A 20,968-nucleotide genomic window follows, 5' to 3' on the forward strand; every position below is an offset into this window, starting at 1 on the left:
GGGAACTTCTCTGTTACATTGGAGCGGAAATTCGCTTCACATCCCACACCGCTCTCCATTGTAAACAGAATCCCACCTGATCGTGCAGAGAGCAGATTTTAAAAGAGGGATAAAAACAACTAGGAATATATGCTTGTGATTTGGGATCTGTCAGCAGCCTCGGATCAGTACTGAAAATTTAAATGAGTTTGTTTCATTCTGGGTGCTGGTTAGTTGTTGCATCTGTTTACCTCCCATCCCTTGAGGGATTGCCAGTTTAAAGTCATTGACACCCAGTTCAGGCAGGCACAGTTCACTTCCCACCACATCTTCTTTGACACTGAGCACTCTGAGATCCACAGTCTAATATATACAGTATGTTAGAAAGTACCATGATAATGATTCTAATGATTATTGTTCTTTTAAACAAAATATCTCCATACAATTAACAGGGTAATATATTACATATTTCATTTGTTGTTTTTAAAACCCTCATGGGACCTATTTCAAGGTATCCAAGGGCAAGTACCCTTTTGTCCCACTGAGTTTATAGCAGCGTACAGAAAATACCCTTCCCAAACAATTTGCCCCGTAAACCACGCATGCCATGTTCCCATCAATCCCATCACTTGCCTGCACTTATGGCAACTGACAGTGGCTGAGTAACCTGAAACAGAGCATTTGGGAGAAACCCATCCCAACGCAGAAAAAAAAGGTAGGAAAAGGTTAAAGCAGGAACAACAGCTGACAGAATAGAACCCAGATTACCGAAGCTCTGAGCTGAGAACTTTAACCCTCAGTTACTTGAGGTGATAACTTTCTTTCTTTTCAAATCTTTTTATTGTTGTTATTATTATTATTCAAATATAGTACAAGTACATTGAAGTAACAACACTTACAATGCCTCAAAAAGGAAGAAATTATCTTAAGCAAGAGGATTAAAAGCAAGAGGATAGTGAGGGATAAAATTGGTCCTTTAGAGAATCAGGGTGGTCAGCTATGTGTGGAGCCGAGGGAGATGGGAGAGATTTTGAACGATTTCTTCTCTTCGGTATTCACTAAAGAGAAGGATATTGAATTGGGTAAGTTGTGGGAAACAAGTAAGGAAGTTATGGAACCTATGACAATTAAAGAGGTGGAAGTACTGGCGCTTTTAAGAAATTTAAAAGTGGATAAATCTCCAGGTCCTGACAGGATATTCCCCAGGACCTTGAGGGAAGTTTGTGTAGAGATAGCAGGAGCTCTGACGGAGATCTTTCAGATGTCATTAGAAATGGGGATTGTGCTGGAGGATTGGCGTATTGCTCATGTGGTTCCATTGTTTAAAAAGGGTTCTAGAAGTAAGCCTGGCAATTATAGACCTGTCAGTTTGACATCAGTGGTGGGTAAATTAATGGAAAGTATTCTTAGAGATAGTATTTATAATTATCTGGATAGACAGGATCTGATTAGGAGTAGCCAGCATGGATTTGTGCGTGGAAGGTCATGTTTGACAAACCTTATTGAATTTTTTGAAGAAGTTATGAGGAATGTTGACGAGGGTAAGGCAGTGGATGTAGTCTATATGGACTTCAGCAAGGCCTTTGACAAAGTTTCACATGGAAGGTTAGTAAAGAAGGTTCAGTCGTTAGGTATTAATGCTGGAGTAATAAAATGGATTCAACAGTGGCTAGATGGGAGATGCCAGAGAGTAGTGGTGGATAATTGTTTATCGGGATGGAGGCTGGTGACTAGCGGGGTGCCTCAGGGATCTGTTTTGGGCCCAATGTTGTTTGTAATATACATAAATGATCTGGATGATGGGGTGGTAAATAGGATTAGTAAGTATGCCGATGATACTAAGGTAGGAGGTGTTGTGAATAATGAGGTGGGTTTTCATAGCTTGCAGGGAGACCAGTTTTCCTGCTCTCTTGGCCAGTCTTTGAAGAGAAGCATCATCCAGACCCAGGCACTTTGTGAAGCAGACAATGGCCCCAGTCAATATACCGATATCACAAGCGAGAGAGACACTGGGAACTGGGACGGCTCCCAATCCACCAGAGAGTGTTGCAAGCATCCAGATACAATTTCTCAGAATCTTAGATTTCTTCTGAACTATCTCCACACTTAGATTTGGAAGGTTCAGGACAAAGATCCTTTACTTTACATTATTTAGATCACCTTCGAGTCCTTCATTTAACCATAAGAAATCAAAATATTTCGGCCTTTTACCAGATATCAGTAACACAGATGAATCTGGAAACCCTGCCTTTGCCAACTTCCTGACACAGTCATTCTGAATCTTTTTTAGCCCTTCTTCTTCATTAACTTTCTTTTGTTCAAGATCGATGTCAATCTTGGAGTGGACAAAATAGAACTTTTGCCCCAGCCATTTAATCCCTTTGGCAAGCTTTACATCATTTTCTTTGAATCGACAAGCAGAGATTATGATAAAGAAATCAAATCTTTCAAATTTCATTTCTGTGAGATATTTAGCTGCTGGAAATCATGTAGTTCCCATCCCTGGCAGGTCCCAATAATGAACATTGGGCAGAGTGGGATGTGAGTACCCGGCTGGCTCCTTTGTTGTTTCTGTGGCCTCAACTTCAGCTGCTCCCGGATCATCGCTCCGAAGTCCTCTCATGGCATTGATGAAGGTGGATTTTCCTGCACCTGATCCTCCCGTCACTGCGATGTTAAGCTCTGTTTTGTCCAGATCAGTTATTTTCTTCTCTATCAGTGGTTTAACTTTTTCCACCTTACCTGTTTCAAAAGCAGACAAAAGTTTGCACAGTTCTTCCTGTGTGAAGAATGAGAGGGTCTCAGTCTCTGCCATCTGTTCACTGAAAGAAAATATGTTCCATTAAAGTTCTCAACTGAGGGTCTTCCAGTAAGATGGCAATAGTTTAGTTGCTTAAAACTGTCGCTGTGTTTCATTTCTTATCTCTGCACTCCTTATCTCCTTTTTTTTCTACTCCAGACTGTTAAATTTTTTGTTCTCCGACCTGCCTGTGAATACGCCTGTCCTACAATGGCTTCAAAGCCCCCTCAATCTGGGGAAAAAAGAAGTCTCTGTGACTGCAACTGTCTCTGGTTCCTCTGCCGAGAGTATCACCATTTTGGAACAGCACGACAAGAGGTTATATCTGAACTGAAGTCTGAATATAAGTCTTCTTTCAGTTCGTTGGAGTCAAAATTGGATCAAATTAACTCCAAAGTGAAGGATGAGTACGTCTCTCTCATCTTGAGTCAGCTTCCGAAGACTTAAAATGTTGTGTTCAGCAGCTGGAAGCTGTTTGTTCCAATTTGAGTGAGTATAACACCAAGTTAACATCCAAAATAACTGATCTCGAAAGTCAGAGCAGATGTCATAATCTACGAATTCTGGGTCTGCCAGAGGCCATTGAAAGCGGATCTGCTGTTGAATTTTTTTCTTCTTTACTATGTGAGATTTTTGGGAAAGATACTCTTCTGACCCCACCCGAGTTAGACAGAGCTCACCGTACATTTCTGGCCAAGCCCAAGTTGGGCTCTTGGCCATGTCCAGTTATACTCTGATTTCAACGATATCAGGTGAAAAACCTTTTGATCATGGAAGCACATTGGAGAGGTAAATTGCATTACAAGGGTCATTCCATTCGTACTGTTGAGGATTATGCTCCTCAAGTCCTGAGGCAGTGCGCCGAGTACAAAGAAGTTATGAAAGAGTTTTACAATTGTGGATTCAGGCCCTCTCTGCCTTATCCAGCCCATCTCCAAATAACTCTTAGTCCTGGGGACAAAAAATGGTTTAACTCTGTTACAGAAGCTCAGAAATTTATCGGAAGTCTCCCTGCCATTACAACTCCTTCATACTCATTCTGATTATTTAAAATGGCCAATAAGTACTTTTTTTCTCTCTGTTTTTTTTTTACGCTGTTTTCTTTTTAAATTAAATGTTTAAATTACTGATATTTTTTCATAGTTTCTTGCAGGTAGGCTACTCTGGATTATTACTTTGAGTTAAGTCTAATACTTGTTGATGGAACTGTTTCTTTTTTCTTTATGTATAATTTTAATATGTAGTGCATATAAGCTCTCTGGTTTTTTGAATTGTTAATTAAATGGAACTTATGATGATGTTAAGAAACTGGGAGTTGTTTTTTTAGGGTAGTTTTTTTTCAGAAGAGCTTGCTGCTGTTCTTTGGTAGCTTTCTTGTTCTGGTATTTGAGGGGGATGGAGAGCTGTCTAGTGCCAACACCATTTATAGAACCTTTAGTTATTCTTTGTTACTCAGGATGATTTTTCCCCTGATTCTCTTGTTTTATACTTTTTCCCCAGAGCTGTTATTTGAATGTTTGATCTTGTTTATGCCTACTACCCTTTATGTTGTTTTAAATGACAATGGTTAGCCCATTGAATCTTATGAAGTGGAATGTTAAGGGATTAAACTATCCTGTTAAAAGAAGGAAGGTGTTTTCACATCTTAAGCAACTCAAAGCTGACATTGCTTTTTTGCCAGAAACACATATTCGTAGTTTTGATAACTCTCGCCTCATGTCAAGTTGGGGAGGACAGCACTTCCATTCTTCCATCCCGGCTAAAGCCGGGGTGGGGGGGTCTCAATCCTTATTAATCAAAATGTTCCCTTTGAGCTTCACAACAAAATATCTGATACAAATGGTTATTTTATTATTGCCTCTGGGAAATTGTATAACACTAGGGTAGTTTTGGCTAACCTCTATGCTCCCAATTCAGAAAATGTGGACTTCGTTGGTCATTTTTTCTCTTTATTGTGTGACTTGAGTTTATATTCTCTTATATTGCGTGGTGATTTTAATTGTTTGTTAGATCCAGTATTGGAGCGATCATCCTCTGTTCCTAGATGACCTAGTAAATCTGCTTTATCTATTCACTCTTTTCTTTCTAATTATGTTATCTCTGATATGTGGCATTTTTTCCATCCTACTGAGAGAGATTATTCCTTTTTTCACATGTCCATCATTCTTTTACTAGAATTGATTATTTTTTAATGGATGACCAGCTGATTCCATCTGTTTGCTCTTGTGATTATCAGAGTTTATTGATTTTGGATCATGCTCCAATTACCCTGTCTATACATTTTCCTGGTTTCCTTCAAATGAATAAACATTGGCGTTTTAACCTGACCTTGTTGTCGGATAGTGATTTTGTAAAATTGATGAAGGACTAGATAACTTTTTTTAAGCACTAACATGTCAACTGAAATCTCATCCCAGGTTGTCTGGGATGCCATGAAAGAATATTTGAAGGGTCAATCTGAAAAGAAAGACCTATTTAGAGCAATTAGACTTGATTAGTCAAATTAAAGCAATAGGCCAACTATAAAAAGACCAAAAATCCTGAACTGTATAAGAATTGAGTAGAACTTCAAACTAAGTTTAACCTTATTTCCACTCAACCAGTTGAACGTCAACTTCTTGAAAGTAAGAGTCAATCTTACATTCATGGTGATAAATCTGGCAAGTTTTTAGTCAACCAACTAAGAAGCGCTAAAGCTAAACAGCAAATTACAAAAATTCGAATGGGAAATGGGAACATTATTTTGAATCATTCTGAAATTAATGATACATTTAAGAATCTTTAAATGATAGTATCTCTGCTGAGCATTTTTAAACAGTTTAAATATTACTTCGCTTTCTTCCGATCTTAAAGCAAAACTCAACGAGCCATTATCACTAGAGGAAATATCCTCTGCCATTTCTGCACTGTAGTCAGGTAAATATCCTGGACCTGATAGGTTTTCTGCAGAATTTTATAAATCATTTTCTTCACTGCTTTTGTCTCATTTATTCTTAGTTCTATCTGATTCGTTTAAACATAGTAAATTGCCAGCTTCATTTAACAAGGCATGTATCACTCTTTTAGCCAAAAAAGGTAAGGATCCAACAGAGTGTTCTTTGTGTAGGCTGACTTCTCTGTTAAATGTCGATGTTAAAATTTTGGCTGAAGTTTGGGCTTGTAGATTGGAGAACATTTAACCTTTTATTATTTCTGAAGATCAAACTGGTTTTATTAAAAATTGCTTTCTGTTTTTAATATCTTATACTCACCCTCAATTGGGACTCCAGAATATGTCATTTCCCTTGATGCAGAGAAAGCATTTGATCATGTGGAATGGAATTATCTTTTTGTGGTTTCAGAAAAATTTGATTTTGGATGAAGTTTCATTACATGGATTAAATTGTTATATTCATGTCCCACTGCTTCTGTTTTGACCAACTCTCAGCAATCCCAGTCTTTTAGCCTTAAATGTGGCACCCAACAAGGATGCCCTTTAAGTCCTTTACTTTTTGATTTGGCCATAGAGCCTCTGGCAATTGCATTTCGTAGCTGTGTTGAATTGATGGGGAATTGGAAGGGAGGTGATTAGCATAAAGTTTCCCTTTATCCAATGATCTTTTACTTTTTATATCAAATCCGACTACTTCCTTACCCCCAATGTTTTTACTTCTTAATAAAGTTAGTCAGTTTTTCTTAATTTACACAAGAGTGAACTCTTTCCAATCAACAGAGAAGCACAAGCTTCAGTATTTCATGACCTCCCTTTTAAAGTAGTTAATAATCAATTCACTTACCTTGGTATTACAGTAACAAGGAACTTCAAAAATCTTTTTTGAGAAAATTTTGCTAATCTTTTACATTGTACAAAACAGAGTTTGAAACAATGGTCACCCTTGTCCATGTCTCTGGTAGGTCGAATCAATGTTATTAAAATATATATCCTTCCTAAATTTTTATTTTTATTTCAATCTTTACCAATTTTTATTTCTAAAGCTTTTATTGATGTGTTAGTTTCTATTATTTTGTCCTATCTATGGAAGGGCAAATGTTCCAGACATAATAAAGTTCACTTTCAAAAATCTAAAAGGGAAGGTGATATGGCCTTACCTAATTTTTGTTTATATTATTGGGCAGCCAATATTCATTGTCTTACTTTTTGGTCCTTCTTTTGTAATCAGTCTGACCACTCAAAATGGGTGGCAATGGATTTGAACTCTATTTAGGATCTCTCCATTTCTGCACTTCTTGGATCCATACTTCCTTGTCACTTACCTAGACTAATTGTTAATCCTCTCATTAGACATACTCTGAGAATAAGGCTCAGTTCAGAAAATATAATGGCCTTCATGGTTTCTTTCTCTCTAGTCCTATTTTACACAATCATCTTTTCCTACCTTCTGTGCAAGATTCAACATCTCATGATTGGTATAGAAAGGGTATTAGGCACTTTGAAGATCTTTTCATAGATAATTGCTTTGCAACTTTCAACAACTGCCTGCAAAGTTTAACCTACCTAATACTCATTTCTTTAGATATCTTTAAATTAGACATTTCATTAACTCTTTAATATCAAACTTTCCCGAGATGCCCGAGAAAAATGTTGTGGATATGCTTCTTTGTATTAATCCATTGAGTAAAGGTTTAATATCTACTATTCATGATAAGTTAGTGATCTTGGCGTGTGCCCCCTTCGATAAAATTAGAACTGCCTGGGAGCATGATTTAAATATTTCTTTATCTGATGCCGTTTGGGATTCAATTCTTAAGTCAGTTAACTCAACCTCTTTATGTGCTCGCCACTGCCTTTTGTAGGTTAAGGTTGTACATAGGGCTCATAGGTCTAAAACTAGATTATTGTGGTTTTACACTGACGTTAGTCCTGTTTGTGATAAGTGTAAAGGGGGCAAGAGACTTCTCTTATTCATATGTACTGGGTTTGTCCTAGTCTAGAGAAATTCTGGAGAGAAGTTTTTTTAACTGAATCCCATATTCTTAATTGCCACTTAGAACCTAACCCTCTGATTGCTCCTTTGGTCACCTTGGGTGAAGTAGACATGCATTTGAGTCCAACTAAACATTGAACATTATCTTTTGCCTCTCTTTTGGCTAGATGGTTTGTTCTTCTTAGGTGGAGAGATGTTGCCCTACCCACTCACGCTCAATGGCTTTGTGATATTCTGTCCTGCTTAGACCTTGAAAAGATTCATTATTCACTTCTCAATTTGGACATAAAGTTTCATAAGGTGTGGGGAACTTTTCTTGAATTCTTTCATAACTCCTTTTTAGATTAAATTTCTCCTTTCTTGGTACTACAATCCCTTATTTTCAGCTTTTATTTCTGTAAGTTTTACATTTTTATGTGAATTACATTATAGTTTTAGTAGTAGGCATTATATTTTCTTTTTTATATATATTTACAGCTCTGTGGGGGTCAAATGCTCTGATTAATTTTTCTTTTATACATTGAAATGGTTGGCCTGGGGTTTTGTAGTGGGAGGGTAGGGAAAAGACTAGGTTTTACTTTGGGTGCTTTTCCCTATTGTTATGAACTATATATCTGATGCATTTGTTTTGCACTGTATGAATCTCTATTTACTTGATTTTTTTTGTTGTTGTATTGTAGAAATGCATAAAAAATTAATAAAAAAGAAAAAAGTTCTTAACTGAAACAACTTCCATTTATATTTCATAGAATGGCATTCACAGAATGTCCTCATGCCAGTCCTTACTTTCAATGGTGCAAGTGCTCTTTCCTGTTACACTTAACTACCCAACAGCTATCTATATTCATTATTATAATGTGCATAAGCACAAGTAGAGTCATTGGAAAGTACAGCACAGAAACAGGCATCGACCTGCACTGGGACCATAGCGTTCCATACTCCTAGTATTGATGTACCTATCCAAACTTCTCTTAAACGCTAAAATCGAGCTCACAAGCACCACTTATCCTGCAGCTCATTCGAAAGTTGCTTCCACCATATTGGTTAATGGTTGGTATATAGCCACTGTCCAATTGGTTCGCTCCTGTACACTGCGGTACTGCTTTCTGGTCCTAGGTCACTTGCTACGATACTGTGACTGGCTTCATGTCCTCAGGTGTATAAAGGTCTTCACGTGAGTGGGTCTCTCTTTTTACCCCAAGCTCAATCCAGTCTATGAGCCAAGGACAGCATTGGAGAAATTATTTGGATTGTGTGTTTAGCCCACTACTCTACTCTCTCAACACCCATGAATATGTAGCTTAGCACAACTCAAATAGAATCTATAAATTTGCAGATGATACAATTTTTGACAGAATTTCAGTTGGTGATGAAAGGGAATACAGGAGCAAGATATACCAGTTGCTTGAGTGGTGTTGCAGCAAAAACCTTGCACTCAACATCAGCAAGACCAAAGAGTGGACTTCAGGAAGAGTGAGATGAGAGAACACAAACCAATCCTTATAGAAGGATCAGAAGTGGACCGAAGGAGCAATTTCAAGTTCACGGGTGTCACCATCTCTGAGGACCTAACCTGAACATAACATGGTGATGCAGCTATAAAGGAGGCAAGACAGTGACTATATTTCGTAAGGAGCTTGAGAAGATTTAGTGTGTCAACCACCACACTCAAGAACTTCTACGAATGTACAGTAGAGACCATTTGGACTGGCTGCATTATTGTCTGCTGTGGGAGGAGATGGGGATGGTGGGAGAAGAGAGCTACTGTGGAAGATCGAAATTACAAAATCTTGTAAAATTAATCAGCTCCATCATGGGTACTATCCTCCGTAGTGTTGAAGACACCTTCAAGGAGCGGTGCCTTAAGAAGGTGGTGTTCATCATGAAGCACCCCCACCACCCAGGACCTGCCCTCTTCTCATAGTTACCGTCGGGAAGGAGGCACTGTAGCCTGAAGGCACAGACTCAGCGATTCAGGAACAGCTTCCTCCCCCAACCCTGCCATCCGATTCCTAACAAATCGTCAACAAGAGACAATCGCATCAGAAGCATTTCAGGGTGTTTCTGTTTAAAAATAACCCACTATAAAAAGTGCAGCACTTGAACAAAAACAAAGAATCAATGATGGTCGAATCAGATTTCGGAGACATTTTCGGAAACAAATCAAGTTTCAAGATTCATTTATTATCTAAGATTATACAACCTTGAGATCTGCTTGCTTACAGGTAGCCACAAATCAAGAAACCCAAAAGGACCCAAGTAAAGAAAAAAACATACATAAATGAATAAGACCAATACTCAAGAAAGGGAAAAAAACAAACAATTGAAGCAAACAACAGAATTCTGAACCAAAATTGAGTCCTCAGATCGGAACCCCGGAGTAGGCCCAAATCCTAGCTTTTCAGTTCAGACATCGCACCTCCCCCGGAAGTTCCAGGAGTCTCCTGCATATTGATAGCAACTCCTTGATGCCTGTAAATTATATACAATATCCCGGAAATTGATTTTTTTGAGAGTGAGCCAGCAAGAGAGAGCGAGTGACAGACGTAGTGAGAGAGTGACAGAGAAAAAAGGTCTCTCTTTGTGCTAATTAGACCTCTAGTTTTCTCCTTGGGAATGGTCAATGGGAGGTGTAGATAATCCCCCACCCCAGAGAGGTAAATATTGGGGTTGGGCCAATGGGTGTGGGTGATAACCTTTTCTTTAGTCTCTGTTACAAATCAGCAACAATGAATATATAAGTGAGGCAGGTTTTTATGACAAATAAAACATTTATTAAACACAGTAAAAACCCACAAGTAAACAAATGACTAACGTAACCGGATGTCAGCTGCGATACGACAGCTTGAACAGTTCTTAAAGCGGTAATGCGAAAACAGTTCTTAAAGTAGTAATGCAAAGGTCCAAAGTTTTACACAGTCAGTTAAAAGGAGAGACTTCTTGAAAGGTGTTAAATTCTCTTTCGTCACATTACTGCTGATCTCAGCTGCAGTACGCTTTTCCCGGAGGATTTACGATCGAAGGAAATAAACGGCTTAAAAGGCACTGACCATTCTTTGGCAAAACTTTGTATCCAACTCACTGCTCTTTTTTATTGGCAAAGCAGGAATTATCACGAGCACAAGTTACTATGGGCACAAGTTACTACGGGCACAAGTTACTCTTGCGAAGATTAAACAAAGGTCGAATCTGTTTCACCCTCGATATTAACTTTCCAAATCCTTCAGTATGTCCGAACTCTGACAAAACCTCACTCTCCACTGACATTACTGGCAGTAATATAGCAAAACTGCCGGCAATAACTTTTGAGACTTAAGGCAGAAAATAAAACTCTACTTTTATACAAAACTGTGTCATAATATCGGAATACGCAGCAGCGTGGAGTCAGTAGCGAATTCAGCCATGAACTGCCCATGTCGCAGGGTGGGGTTCACCTTTTATACCTGGTTGAAAAAAAACTATCACATGACCTCTCACTGGCGGGAAAATGACGTCACTCCCCCAACACAAGACCATTACCTCATGTCCAGCATAACTTCAATTACATCATGGTCACGTGACAGGTACAAGACACCCACGAGTACGTAACATCCCCAACCAGAAAGTCAATGTATCCAGCACAGATCAACTGCAGGGAGCACAATCTCTTGGGGAGGGTAAATACTGAACATGGGCCAATTGTAAAAGGCAAACTCCTTGAAGAGTGTAAAAAAGTGGGTGTGTGGACCAACTGCAGGGAGCACAAGATGCCAGCAATGGTAAATATTGGGCATGGGCTAATGGGTGTGCTGATAACTCATGGAGCTATGGCAATGGATGTAAGAATAGCCTCCAGAGTGGGTAAATATCAGGCATTAGTCAACAGTGGAAGGCAAATACTGAAGTTGGGCTGGTAGGATGAGAGATAAACCCTTTGGTAGGTAAATAAAAGGAGTGAGTCAAAGGTGGGTGTTATAAACCCCCAGTGATGTATATACTGGGTGTGGGACAACATGAGGTGGATTAAATCCCCAGCGTGAGTAGATATCAGGACTGTGCCATTGGGAGTGGTGTCCAAGTGATGCTGCAGCTGTGGTTGGTGTCGATGGCCATTGGCACGTTCGTCCAGGTCTAAGCTTGGGGACAACATGGTGAGGTACAGAAGGCTGACAGTGAGGAGGTAAATGCCTTTTCATTCGTCCTACCCCCAGGATCCAGACTCAGACTCAGATGACCCCAGCATCTTGCTGACACCATCAGGATCACAGAAGCAGCATGCCGCCCATCAGCTGACCCCCGCCGCTGTGGACAGAAAGGTAAGATGTCTTTGTGGGGCTGGCTACACAGAGCAGTGGTCTGCCTGATTGCCCCTTCACATCTCTCCCCTTTTCCACATCCTACCTCCTTCACCCCTCTCCTGGCCCCACCCCAACCCTCCCGTTACACTCGCCACACTCCCCACCCCTCCCCACACCCCTTCCCGTCCCCTTGCCACACCCCTTCCCGTCCCCTTGCCACACCCCTCCCCTTCTCCTCACCAGACCACCTCCCTTCCCCTCGCCCCACCCCAAAACCTCCCCTTCCCGTCGTCACACCCCTCCCCCCACCTCACCCCACCCCACAACCCTCCCCTCCTCGGGACATGAAACTCTTCACCTCAGCACCGTTGATGTAGACAGGAATGTGCGCCACTGCTTCCCTTCCTGAAGACAGTGATGAGCTCTTTTGTTTTCATTGATGGAAAGGTTGTTTTGTCATGAAGCCATGTCACTAGCTTCTATCTCCTTCCTGTACTCCTACTCATCAGTATTTCAGATGTGACCCACTAAGGTGGTATCATCTGCAAATTTGTGGATGAAATAGACTTTTTGGGTCTAGACACTTTGCTTTGTAGGGTGGGGCATTAGGTAAGAGTCGGGATGTCAGTATTCGAAGGTTTCAATATAGAATCTCACAGTGCAGAAACAGACACTTTGACCCAACTACTCTGCTGGCCAAGATTCCTATCAAAGTGAGTACCATTTGCCCGCGTTTGGTCCATCTCTCTCCAAGCCTTTCCTGTCCATGTACCTGTCAAAGTGTGGTCATTGTACCCCACCCCACTTCTGGTGAAGAAGTTACCTCTCAGATCCCTTTGAAATCTTTCCCTTCTCACCCTAAATCTGTCCCCTTGAGTTTTGGACTACCCTGCCCTAGGAAAAGACTGTGAGCCTCTACTTTATCGATATCCGTCATGATTTTAAGGACTTCTTTAAGGTCATCCCTCATTCTCCAATGTTCCAACCTTTCCCAATCACTCAGGTCCTCTTGATCAGGTAACATCCTTGAGGACTCTTGAGGATGGACACAGTGAAACTCTATCTACACTGTGGGTCAGATACTCCTTGGGACATTGTCCAGCATGCACCCTGGGGTCAGATACTGATTGAAGCCCCCTTTACACCAGGGGGTCCCAACCTGGAGTCCATGGATCCTCAGGTAATGGTAAGGGTCTATGGCATAAACTAGGCTGAGAACCCCTGCTCTACATTGTCCCAGCACGCTATTTGGGTCAGACACACAGTGAAGTTCCCAGCACACAGTCCCATCATGTACTCCCAGGGTCAGACACAGATAAGGTTCCTCTATACTGTCCTCTCACACACTCCCAGGGTCAGATACAGAATGTGTATCTGACCCAACACTGTCCACGTTGTCCCAACACATGCTCTGGGGATCAGACGCAGTGTGATGCTCCTTCCAGACTATCCCAATACATGCTCTGGGGGGGGGGGGGGTCAAACATAGAGTGATGCTCCTTCCACACCATCCCATCACACACACTTGTGCTGTCTCAGTCCTTTGCTGGTGCACAGGGGTGTGAAAGGACCAATTTGTCAAGCGTTTTTGGTCTCCATCTGTTTTCCAGAACATGCTGAAGGACTACAGGTCACGGTACTGTAAGATTATAAAGAGAGCAGGACGTATTTTCAGCCAGGTCAGTACCTGCTCCTCCCACAAAGCATCCCATCCACTAAAGTCCTTGTCTGCTGGAAATGAGATCCGGGTGGGGAAGTGAAAGGGGGTGGGATTGGGGCTGTTGGAGGCACAGGGCGGGGTTAGGGAGAGAATGTGGAGATGTGAGAGAGTAGATGCAGTAAGGGAGAGACTGAGTTTGAGCAGCAGAGTGTGAGGGAGGGGGAGGGATAGGATCTAGGAGGGGAAAGTGTGATGAAGGGTGTCAGAATGAAGCTCCAATAATACCCTACCGTCTTTCATTCCCGTGGTCAGATACAGTATGTCCCCCTTCTCTCTATCTCTGTCTCCAGCCCTCCTTCTCTGGCCCTGTGAAGGACCAGGGTAAGCATAAAACTAGGAGAGCAGATAAAGGTGAAAAAAATAAGGGTTTTATTTACCCAAAATGTTTACAAACTCAACAGAACTGTTCTAGAGTCCAAACTTGAATCAGCTTAACAAAAGTTGGTTACAACAACATAGTAAATACTCCTCAAACCAAGAGACACCACTCATCTCTTGACTATGGGTTTATATTTGATGTTGGCCAGTCCATAGTAAATTGCAGGGGAGAGAAATCATTCCTCTCCTTACAAAGATATGGCATAAATGAAGCAGCTCCAGAGAACCCTCTGGCTGTTGCAGAACGTCACAATCCAATTATCCAGCCCCATCTACTCAGGCTGGTGTAATGCAACACCTCAGTCATTTGCCAGATTAACAGGAGGATGGTCGCCTACAGGACAATTTAATATGCCGAGTTGATGGTGCGGCTGGTAGTTACAGCCGCCACAGGCCCCATCCTGTACCCGTCCTCTTTCTCTCTATTCCCCATCTACCCCAACCCTCCTCTCCACCACCTCCCCCATCTGAACTCTCTCCCATCCCCCGTCCCATCTGAACGCTCTGTCACAGGCCATTCCCCCCCCCCCCGCTTCTCTCCCACACTCCCATTTTGTAATGGTGCTGTTTTGAGTCCCAGGGCCACCCCTCTGATGTGTGTTTGCTTATCTGACTGAATTTCTGTGATGCTGCTGTCCCTGGTCACCTCACCACCTGCTCTCGATGTTGTTATTGTGGTTTTTCTTTGCATCACTGTGATCCTGGGCAGTTTATATTCACCCTCTGAATCTCTCTCCCTCTCTCCCACCCATCCCCATCCACTCCACTCCCACCTCTTTCCCATTTCATACCCTTTCCCACCCTCTACACATTCCTTCTCCTCCTGCCCTTCTCCCCTCTCACCCCCCCCCCCCCCCGGCAGGAGTTTGGGATGGAGTTGGTGGAGATTGACCCCAAGAACCACGCCTACATCCTCATCAACAAGCTGGAGCCTGCACAGGACGACAGCATGAACTGGTGAGTGACTCCCTGTCTCGCCCCAGCTGCCCGTGCTTGAACTCTTGCCTCTATCCCCCTCCAGCAGCGCTCCTTCCCACACCGTTTCCTGGCTGCACCAAGCCCCCACCACGTGCACAGGTTCTCAACACCTCACTGAACACTCCACCCTGAGCCACTGCCTCTCAACGCTGTGGAGAGCTCACCCTGACGTCCCCCTCCCTCAGTCGGATAGGAGCTTCCATACCCAGCGTCCCACCCTCCCATCCCTTCCACTACATCCGCAGCCAGGCTCCTGGCTCCCTGTAAACTTGCGCTTCCTGAAGAAGCCTGCCTGTTCTCCGGGTAGCTGCTGCCCCAGTCCACTCAGCGACGGCATTGGGTGCTCTTACCCACAGGGTCTTTGACTGAGGGGTCTCCGTTTACACTTGGAATGGTACGTACAAAGTAGAGCAGGACCCCGTCAGAACAGGACATTCAGCCCACGTTTCCTGTGCCAAACACAAAGCCAAATTCATCTGACTCCCTTGTGGCTGCATATGATCCACATCCCATCATTCCCTGCTACTTCTGTGTCTGTCTATCAGCCTCTTTAATACCTCTGTCCTGTCTGCCTCCACCATGACCACTGTCAGCACATTCGAGGCGCCCACCACCCCGTGTATAAATAAACGAGCCCTGCACTTCTCCGTTGAGCTTTCCAATTTAGAAGCATGCCCTCTGGGTTTAGACATTTTAAACAAAGATAGCAGCTGTCCACATCTGTGCCTCTCTTCACTTTAGCCTTCACTGCTCCAGAGAAAACAACCCAGGTTTGTCTTACCTGTCCTTATAGTTCACACCCTCTAATTCGGCAGCATCCTGCACCCTCCCCAAAACCAACACCCTCCCTATAATGGGGCCACAAGCACTGACTGGAGGAGCGAGGGTTCAGGGAGATGTGGATTAGGTGTTGAACTTTGGATCAAATGTAAGGGAGACATTCACAGCGTGTGCAGGACCCTGAGGGTCTCTGATGTACGGGGGATCTTGGGGTTCAGGTCTACCGTTCCCTGAAAGTGACAACACAAGTAGATAAAGTGGTGAAAGGGCTGCTTGCCTTCGTTGCTCAGGGCATTTAGTTTAAGAGTCAGGAAATCATGTTGCAGCTGTATAAACTACATGATGTGACCGCACTTGGAGTATCATGCACATTTCTGGTTGCCCTTTACAGGACGGGTGTGGAGGTTTTGGAGAGGGTGCAGGAGAGGTTCACCAGGGTGCTGCCTGGATTAGAGAGTGGGCTGCAAGGACAAACTTGGGTTGCTTTTTCTGGAGTGTCAGAGGCTGAGGGAAGAACTGATAGAAATTTATAAAAATATGAGATGCATAGATAGACTAGATAGCCAGTCAACAGCCAGAATTTTTTTAATCCCAGGGTAGAAATGTCTAATATCCGAGGGCATGCGAGGGGCTAAGTTTAAAGAAGATGTGCAGGGCAAGTTATTTTGTTACACATAGTGCTGGGTGTCCAGGAATGATGGAAGCAGATAAGACAGAGGCATTTATGAAGCTGTAAGACAGGCATATGAATGTGCAGGGAATGGAGGGATATGGACTGTGTGCAGGCAGAAAGGATTTGGTCATCATGGTTGGAGCAGCGATTCTGTGCTGAAAGGTCTCTTCTTCTGCTGTACTACTCTACGTCCCAGAGGACCAGTGTAAGTGTGTGGCTGATGTTTGGGCCGGATGGATGGGCTCCCTCTGTCATTCACCAGGTGAAGAAACTGCACCCTGTCCCCGAGTACAAGGAACCTGGGTCAAATATGTGCTAGCATGGAGGAGGTGGGCCGAAGGGACTTTTCACTGTGCTGACCAGCTCCTTGACTCCAGTTGGGCAGGCCAGCAGGAACAAGATGGGCTTGAGCCTAACCCATTTCTGCCCCCTCTTCCTCTTCTCTCTCCCACCCCCCCCCCCCCCATTTGTGATTGGCTGCCACAGCCCAGCTAGTGAACCGATGGGAATGTCTCTCTCTTTCTGTCTTTCAGGGGCGATGCCACGGCCAAGATGGGATTGCTACTGGTCATCCTCTCCATCATCTTCATGAAGGGCAACGCAGTGAAGGACTGTGAGGGAACTCAGCAAGCTGGATTGGGGGGGAGGGGGTTTGTCTGCTGTCTCTGTGGTCAGTTCAGGGGGTGAGCAGAGTAGGGTTTCAAACTTCTCCCCAAGTGCTCACAACAGAGGCACCTGCGTTTCAGAGCTGGGGGATCTCCACACTACAGGAGGGGAGATGAGGGAACTCTGTTCTGTGGGAGTGGTGTTGAGGGATCTCTGCTTTGAGAGTGCGGTGGCGAGGGAGCTCTGCATTGTGGCAGGGCGAGGCAGTGAGATAGCTTCAGACTATGGGAGGGGCATTGAGGGGGGTACATGTGTTGTGTAGGTGGAGGTGAGGGAGGTCCACAGTAGGGGGTGTAGTGAGGGAACTCCATGTCACAGGAGAGGTGGTGAGGAGGGAGTGCCCTGTCACTTTCTCAAAGACAAGCAGGCACAGGAAGTTAAGTCCAGACTGAGCCTGTAAATCGCAAACTGCTGAAACAGTTACAATTTATATGTTAACACATTGGCATCTTTGTATTGCAGAGTTTCATACTTGTCTTGCAATTTCTCTCTCCCTCTCACTACCTTTTGCCATCCTCTTTTCCCTCCGCTTTCCCTCCATTTCACCCTCCCCTTAACCCCCTTTCACCCGCTCTCTCCTCCCTTACCACTCCCAGCTCTCCTATGGCACACTCTGAAAAAATTACAGATCGATCCCAGGTAACGGGTGACTGATGTCTTTCCAAATGTTTATTCCGATGGTCCCGGTCTCCAGAGCAAAGTGGAGTTTATTGTCAGATGTGCGAGTACCTGGATGCACAGGTGCTTACTTGCAGCAGCATCGCAGGCACAGTGCATCAAGTGCACAACATTCACGAGAAAAACATCAATTCAACACAAATTTGACTCTATCTTAGAAGATCGCAAATAGAACAGTCCTTTTGTAGTGTGAAGTGGTCATAGTGAGGTAGTGATTAGGGTTGTGTCAGCTGGTTCAAGAAGCAAATGGGTGAAGGGAAGTGGCTGTCCTGAACCTGATGGTGAGTGACTTCAGGCTTCTGTACCTCCTGCCCGATGGGAGCTGTGAGAAGATGGCATGCTCTGGATCTTTGGAGGTTGCTTTCTTAAGGCAGTGCCTCCCTTATGTACCACTGATGGTGGGGAGGGGGATGTGCCCATGATTTATTGGGCTGGGTCTCTACTCTCTGCAGCTTCCTGTGCTTTCAAATTGCTGCAGGAGACCGCGTTGCAACCAGTCCTATGCTGTTCTGTATTGCTGGTAAACAAAGACAGCGGAGGTTCAAGAGGGGAGATCCCTAAGCCTCTGGGAACAACAAGAGATGGGTGTGCTTGGTATAAATGCTTGCTATGCCTGTGAAACCCACATCTCCTGAATTAATACAAATGTAAAAAACATCAGAAGCAGGATGTAGTAAATTTGAAGTATAGTATAGGAGAAGGATCTTTAGGTCTAAGGTTATTACTCCCAGACAATGGACAGGGCAGTGAAGAAGGCATACAGTCAGAGTGTTTGAGTACAAGAGATTTGTATGGCAATACACTGGTCATTTATACTTTTTTGCTCTCCTGCTCAGCGAGAGACACCAGGACTTTGGTGACGTGAAGAAGCTGATCACAGAGGAGTTTGTGAAACAGAAGTGAGTATTGGCATGTTATCTCTGTGTCTGACCCCGGGAGTGTGTGTTGGGACAATGTAGGGAGCTTCACCCCGTGTTTGACTCCTCACTATGTGATAGAATGGTTTGAAAGGAGCCTCACCTTGTGTCTAACCCCAAGAGTGTGTTTTGGGACAATGTTGGGAGCTTCACCCTGTATTTGACTCCTCACCATGTGATGGGATGGTTTGAAAGGAGCCTCACTTTGTGTCTAACCCCAGGAGTGTGGAGGGAGTTTCCTCTCAGAGGGACCTGTGGGGCTCTTTGCCACGATTTCACCCTGCCTGCTCCCTCACCCCTCCCCAGATACCTGGACTATAGCCGCATTCCCCACACGGACCCTGCTGAGTACGAGTTCCGATGGGGGCCCCGTGCTGCCCGGGAAACCTCCAAGATGAAGGTGCTGGAGTTTGTGGCAAAGGTAAGGGTTGCAGTGGTGGTGGGGAGTGTGAGAGGAGTGGTTTGGGAGGAGGGTGTGAAGCAGAAGTGAAGGAAGGGGGAGTAAGTGCTGGGGTGATTGAGGGAAAGGGAGGGAGGGTGATGAGATGATGGAGGTTGTTGGTTGAGGGTAGGTGTGAAGGGGGAGCTGAGGGAAGAGGTGAAGCAGGAATGAGAGAAGGAGGGAGGTGAGGGAATGGAGGGGGAACAAGAAGCGGTGGAGGCCAAATGAAATGGGGAGACATCAAAGGGCGAGGAGGGATGGGGGTGTTGGAAGCGATGAGTAGAGATCATCGATGAGGGTGAGGAGATGGGGTGTGATAAGATCAGTGAGGGAGGGGATGAGTGGAGGAGTGAGGGGATGATGACAGGAGGGAGAGCTGGAGAGGTGAGAAAGGAAAATGGGATGGGTGTAGAAAGAAGAGGTTAAGTACGAGATGAGTATGGGGAGGGGTAGGATGAGGTAGATGGGTGTGGAGGAATGAGGAAGGAGAATGGAAGTGAGGGAGGTGTATTTGGAGATGACAAAGGGGAGTTGAGTGGAGGAGTGAGGAGAGGGAGGTTTGGAGAATTGCGAAGGGAAGGGGAGATGTGTGGGACAGAGTGATGATGGGACGAAGGAGATGGAAAATGAGTGGGGTTTGGAAAGGGAACTAATGACTAATGGGAGGGACTAATGGGCAGGGGGCAGTAAGTGGAGGGAGATGGGAGACAGAATGAACAGAAAGCTCTGTGGGTGGGAGGGTCCTGTTTGAACAGCTCTTGCTAAAGAGACTAAGACAGGCCTTGATGGGTTGAAGGTTGCCCGAGTACTCCTAACTTTCACCCTGACCCTTCTCTTCCTGTCTGTCTACAGATGCACAGTGAGCAGGATCCAAAGACGTGGACCACCCAGTTCAAGGAGGCCCAGCTGGAGGCTGCCTCATCCCAGCCAACCTAACGGGCAGGGACAGACGGAAGGGGCAACTGTGGCCCACCAGGCAACATTCAAATCCCAACACTACCCCTTGTTCAAACCTGGTTTGTTCTCATTCCCTCATTTCCCCGCACCACCAGCGATCAAACTCCAATCAGCCACAAGTCTTCCTGACGTCTGTATATTTTGTAAAGAATCTTTGTTCTCTGAGGAAGATGTCATAGTAGATCGCTCACGGCACAAATCCATGGCCTTTGTCTAAACAACCTCTTTTAGGTCTCCCACGATCATGATAGAATTAATGGTTTGTTGTTCAGACACTGAGCAGTCCCTGTAACCAGGGTTAATGGGTTTGATACTGAAAATAAAAATTCTCTCTATTTAACTGAGTTCAAATTTGTTGATTTCATATTTTCCAGAGTTTTCTCCCTTGACATAAGAGTCTAATATTGAAAATAAAATGGTACTCTCTGTTTACAGTGAGTGGAAACATAGAAAATAGGTGCAGGAGTAGGTCATTCGGCCCTTCGAGCCTGCACCGCCATTCAGTATGATTATGGCTGATCATCCAACTCAGAACCCTGTACCTGCTTACTCTCCATACCCCCAATCCCTTTAGCCACAAGGGCCATATCTAACTTTCTCTTAAATATAGCCAATGAACCAGCCTCAACTGTTCCCTGTGGCAGAGAATTCCACAGATTCACCACTCTCTGTGTGAAGAAATTTTTCCTCATCTCGGTCCTAAAAGGCTTCCCCTTTATCCTTAAACTGTGACCTCTCGTTCTGGACTCCCCCAACATCAGAAACAATCTTCCTGCATCTAGCCTGTCCAATCCCATT

At 44.0% G+C, this 20,968-nt stretch overlaps 2 protein-coding genes across 2 annotated transcripts in view; one reads left to right on the forward strand and one right to left on the reverse strand.

The window, feature by feature from the left end:
- Window positions 1-20,968, reverse strand: part of LOC140734514 (interferon-inducible GTPase 5-like) — a 218,192-nt gene that overhangs the window by 82,938 nt on the left and 114,286 nt on the right. The gene's annotated exons all lie outside the window — the stretch shown is intronic.
- LOC140734515 (non-structural maintenance of chromosomes element 3 homolog) lies at window positions 14,939-20,336 on the forward strand. The gene is made up of 6 exons (XM_073058587.1): window positions 14,939-15,036; window positions 17,044-17,123; window positions 17,773-17,917; window positions 18,691-18,753; window positions 19,078-19,192; window positions 20,066-20,336. The coding sequence occupies exons 3-6, from the start codon at window positions 17,910-17,912 to the stop codon at window positions 20,147-20,149; spliced, it is 270 nt and encodes an 89-aa protein (XP_072914688.1). The 5' UTR covers window positions 14,939-15,036; window positions 17,044-17,123; window positions 17,773-17,909; the 3' UTR covers window positions 20,150-20,336.

Source organism: Hemitrygon akajei, chromosome 10, assembly GCF_048418815.1.
Source record: "Hemitrygon akajei chromosome 10, sHemAka1.3, whole genome shotgun sequence".
Lineage (NCBI taxonomy): Eukaryota > Metazoa > Chordata > Chondrichthyes > Myliobatiformes > Dasyatidae > Hemitrygon > Hemitrygon akajei.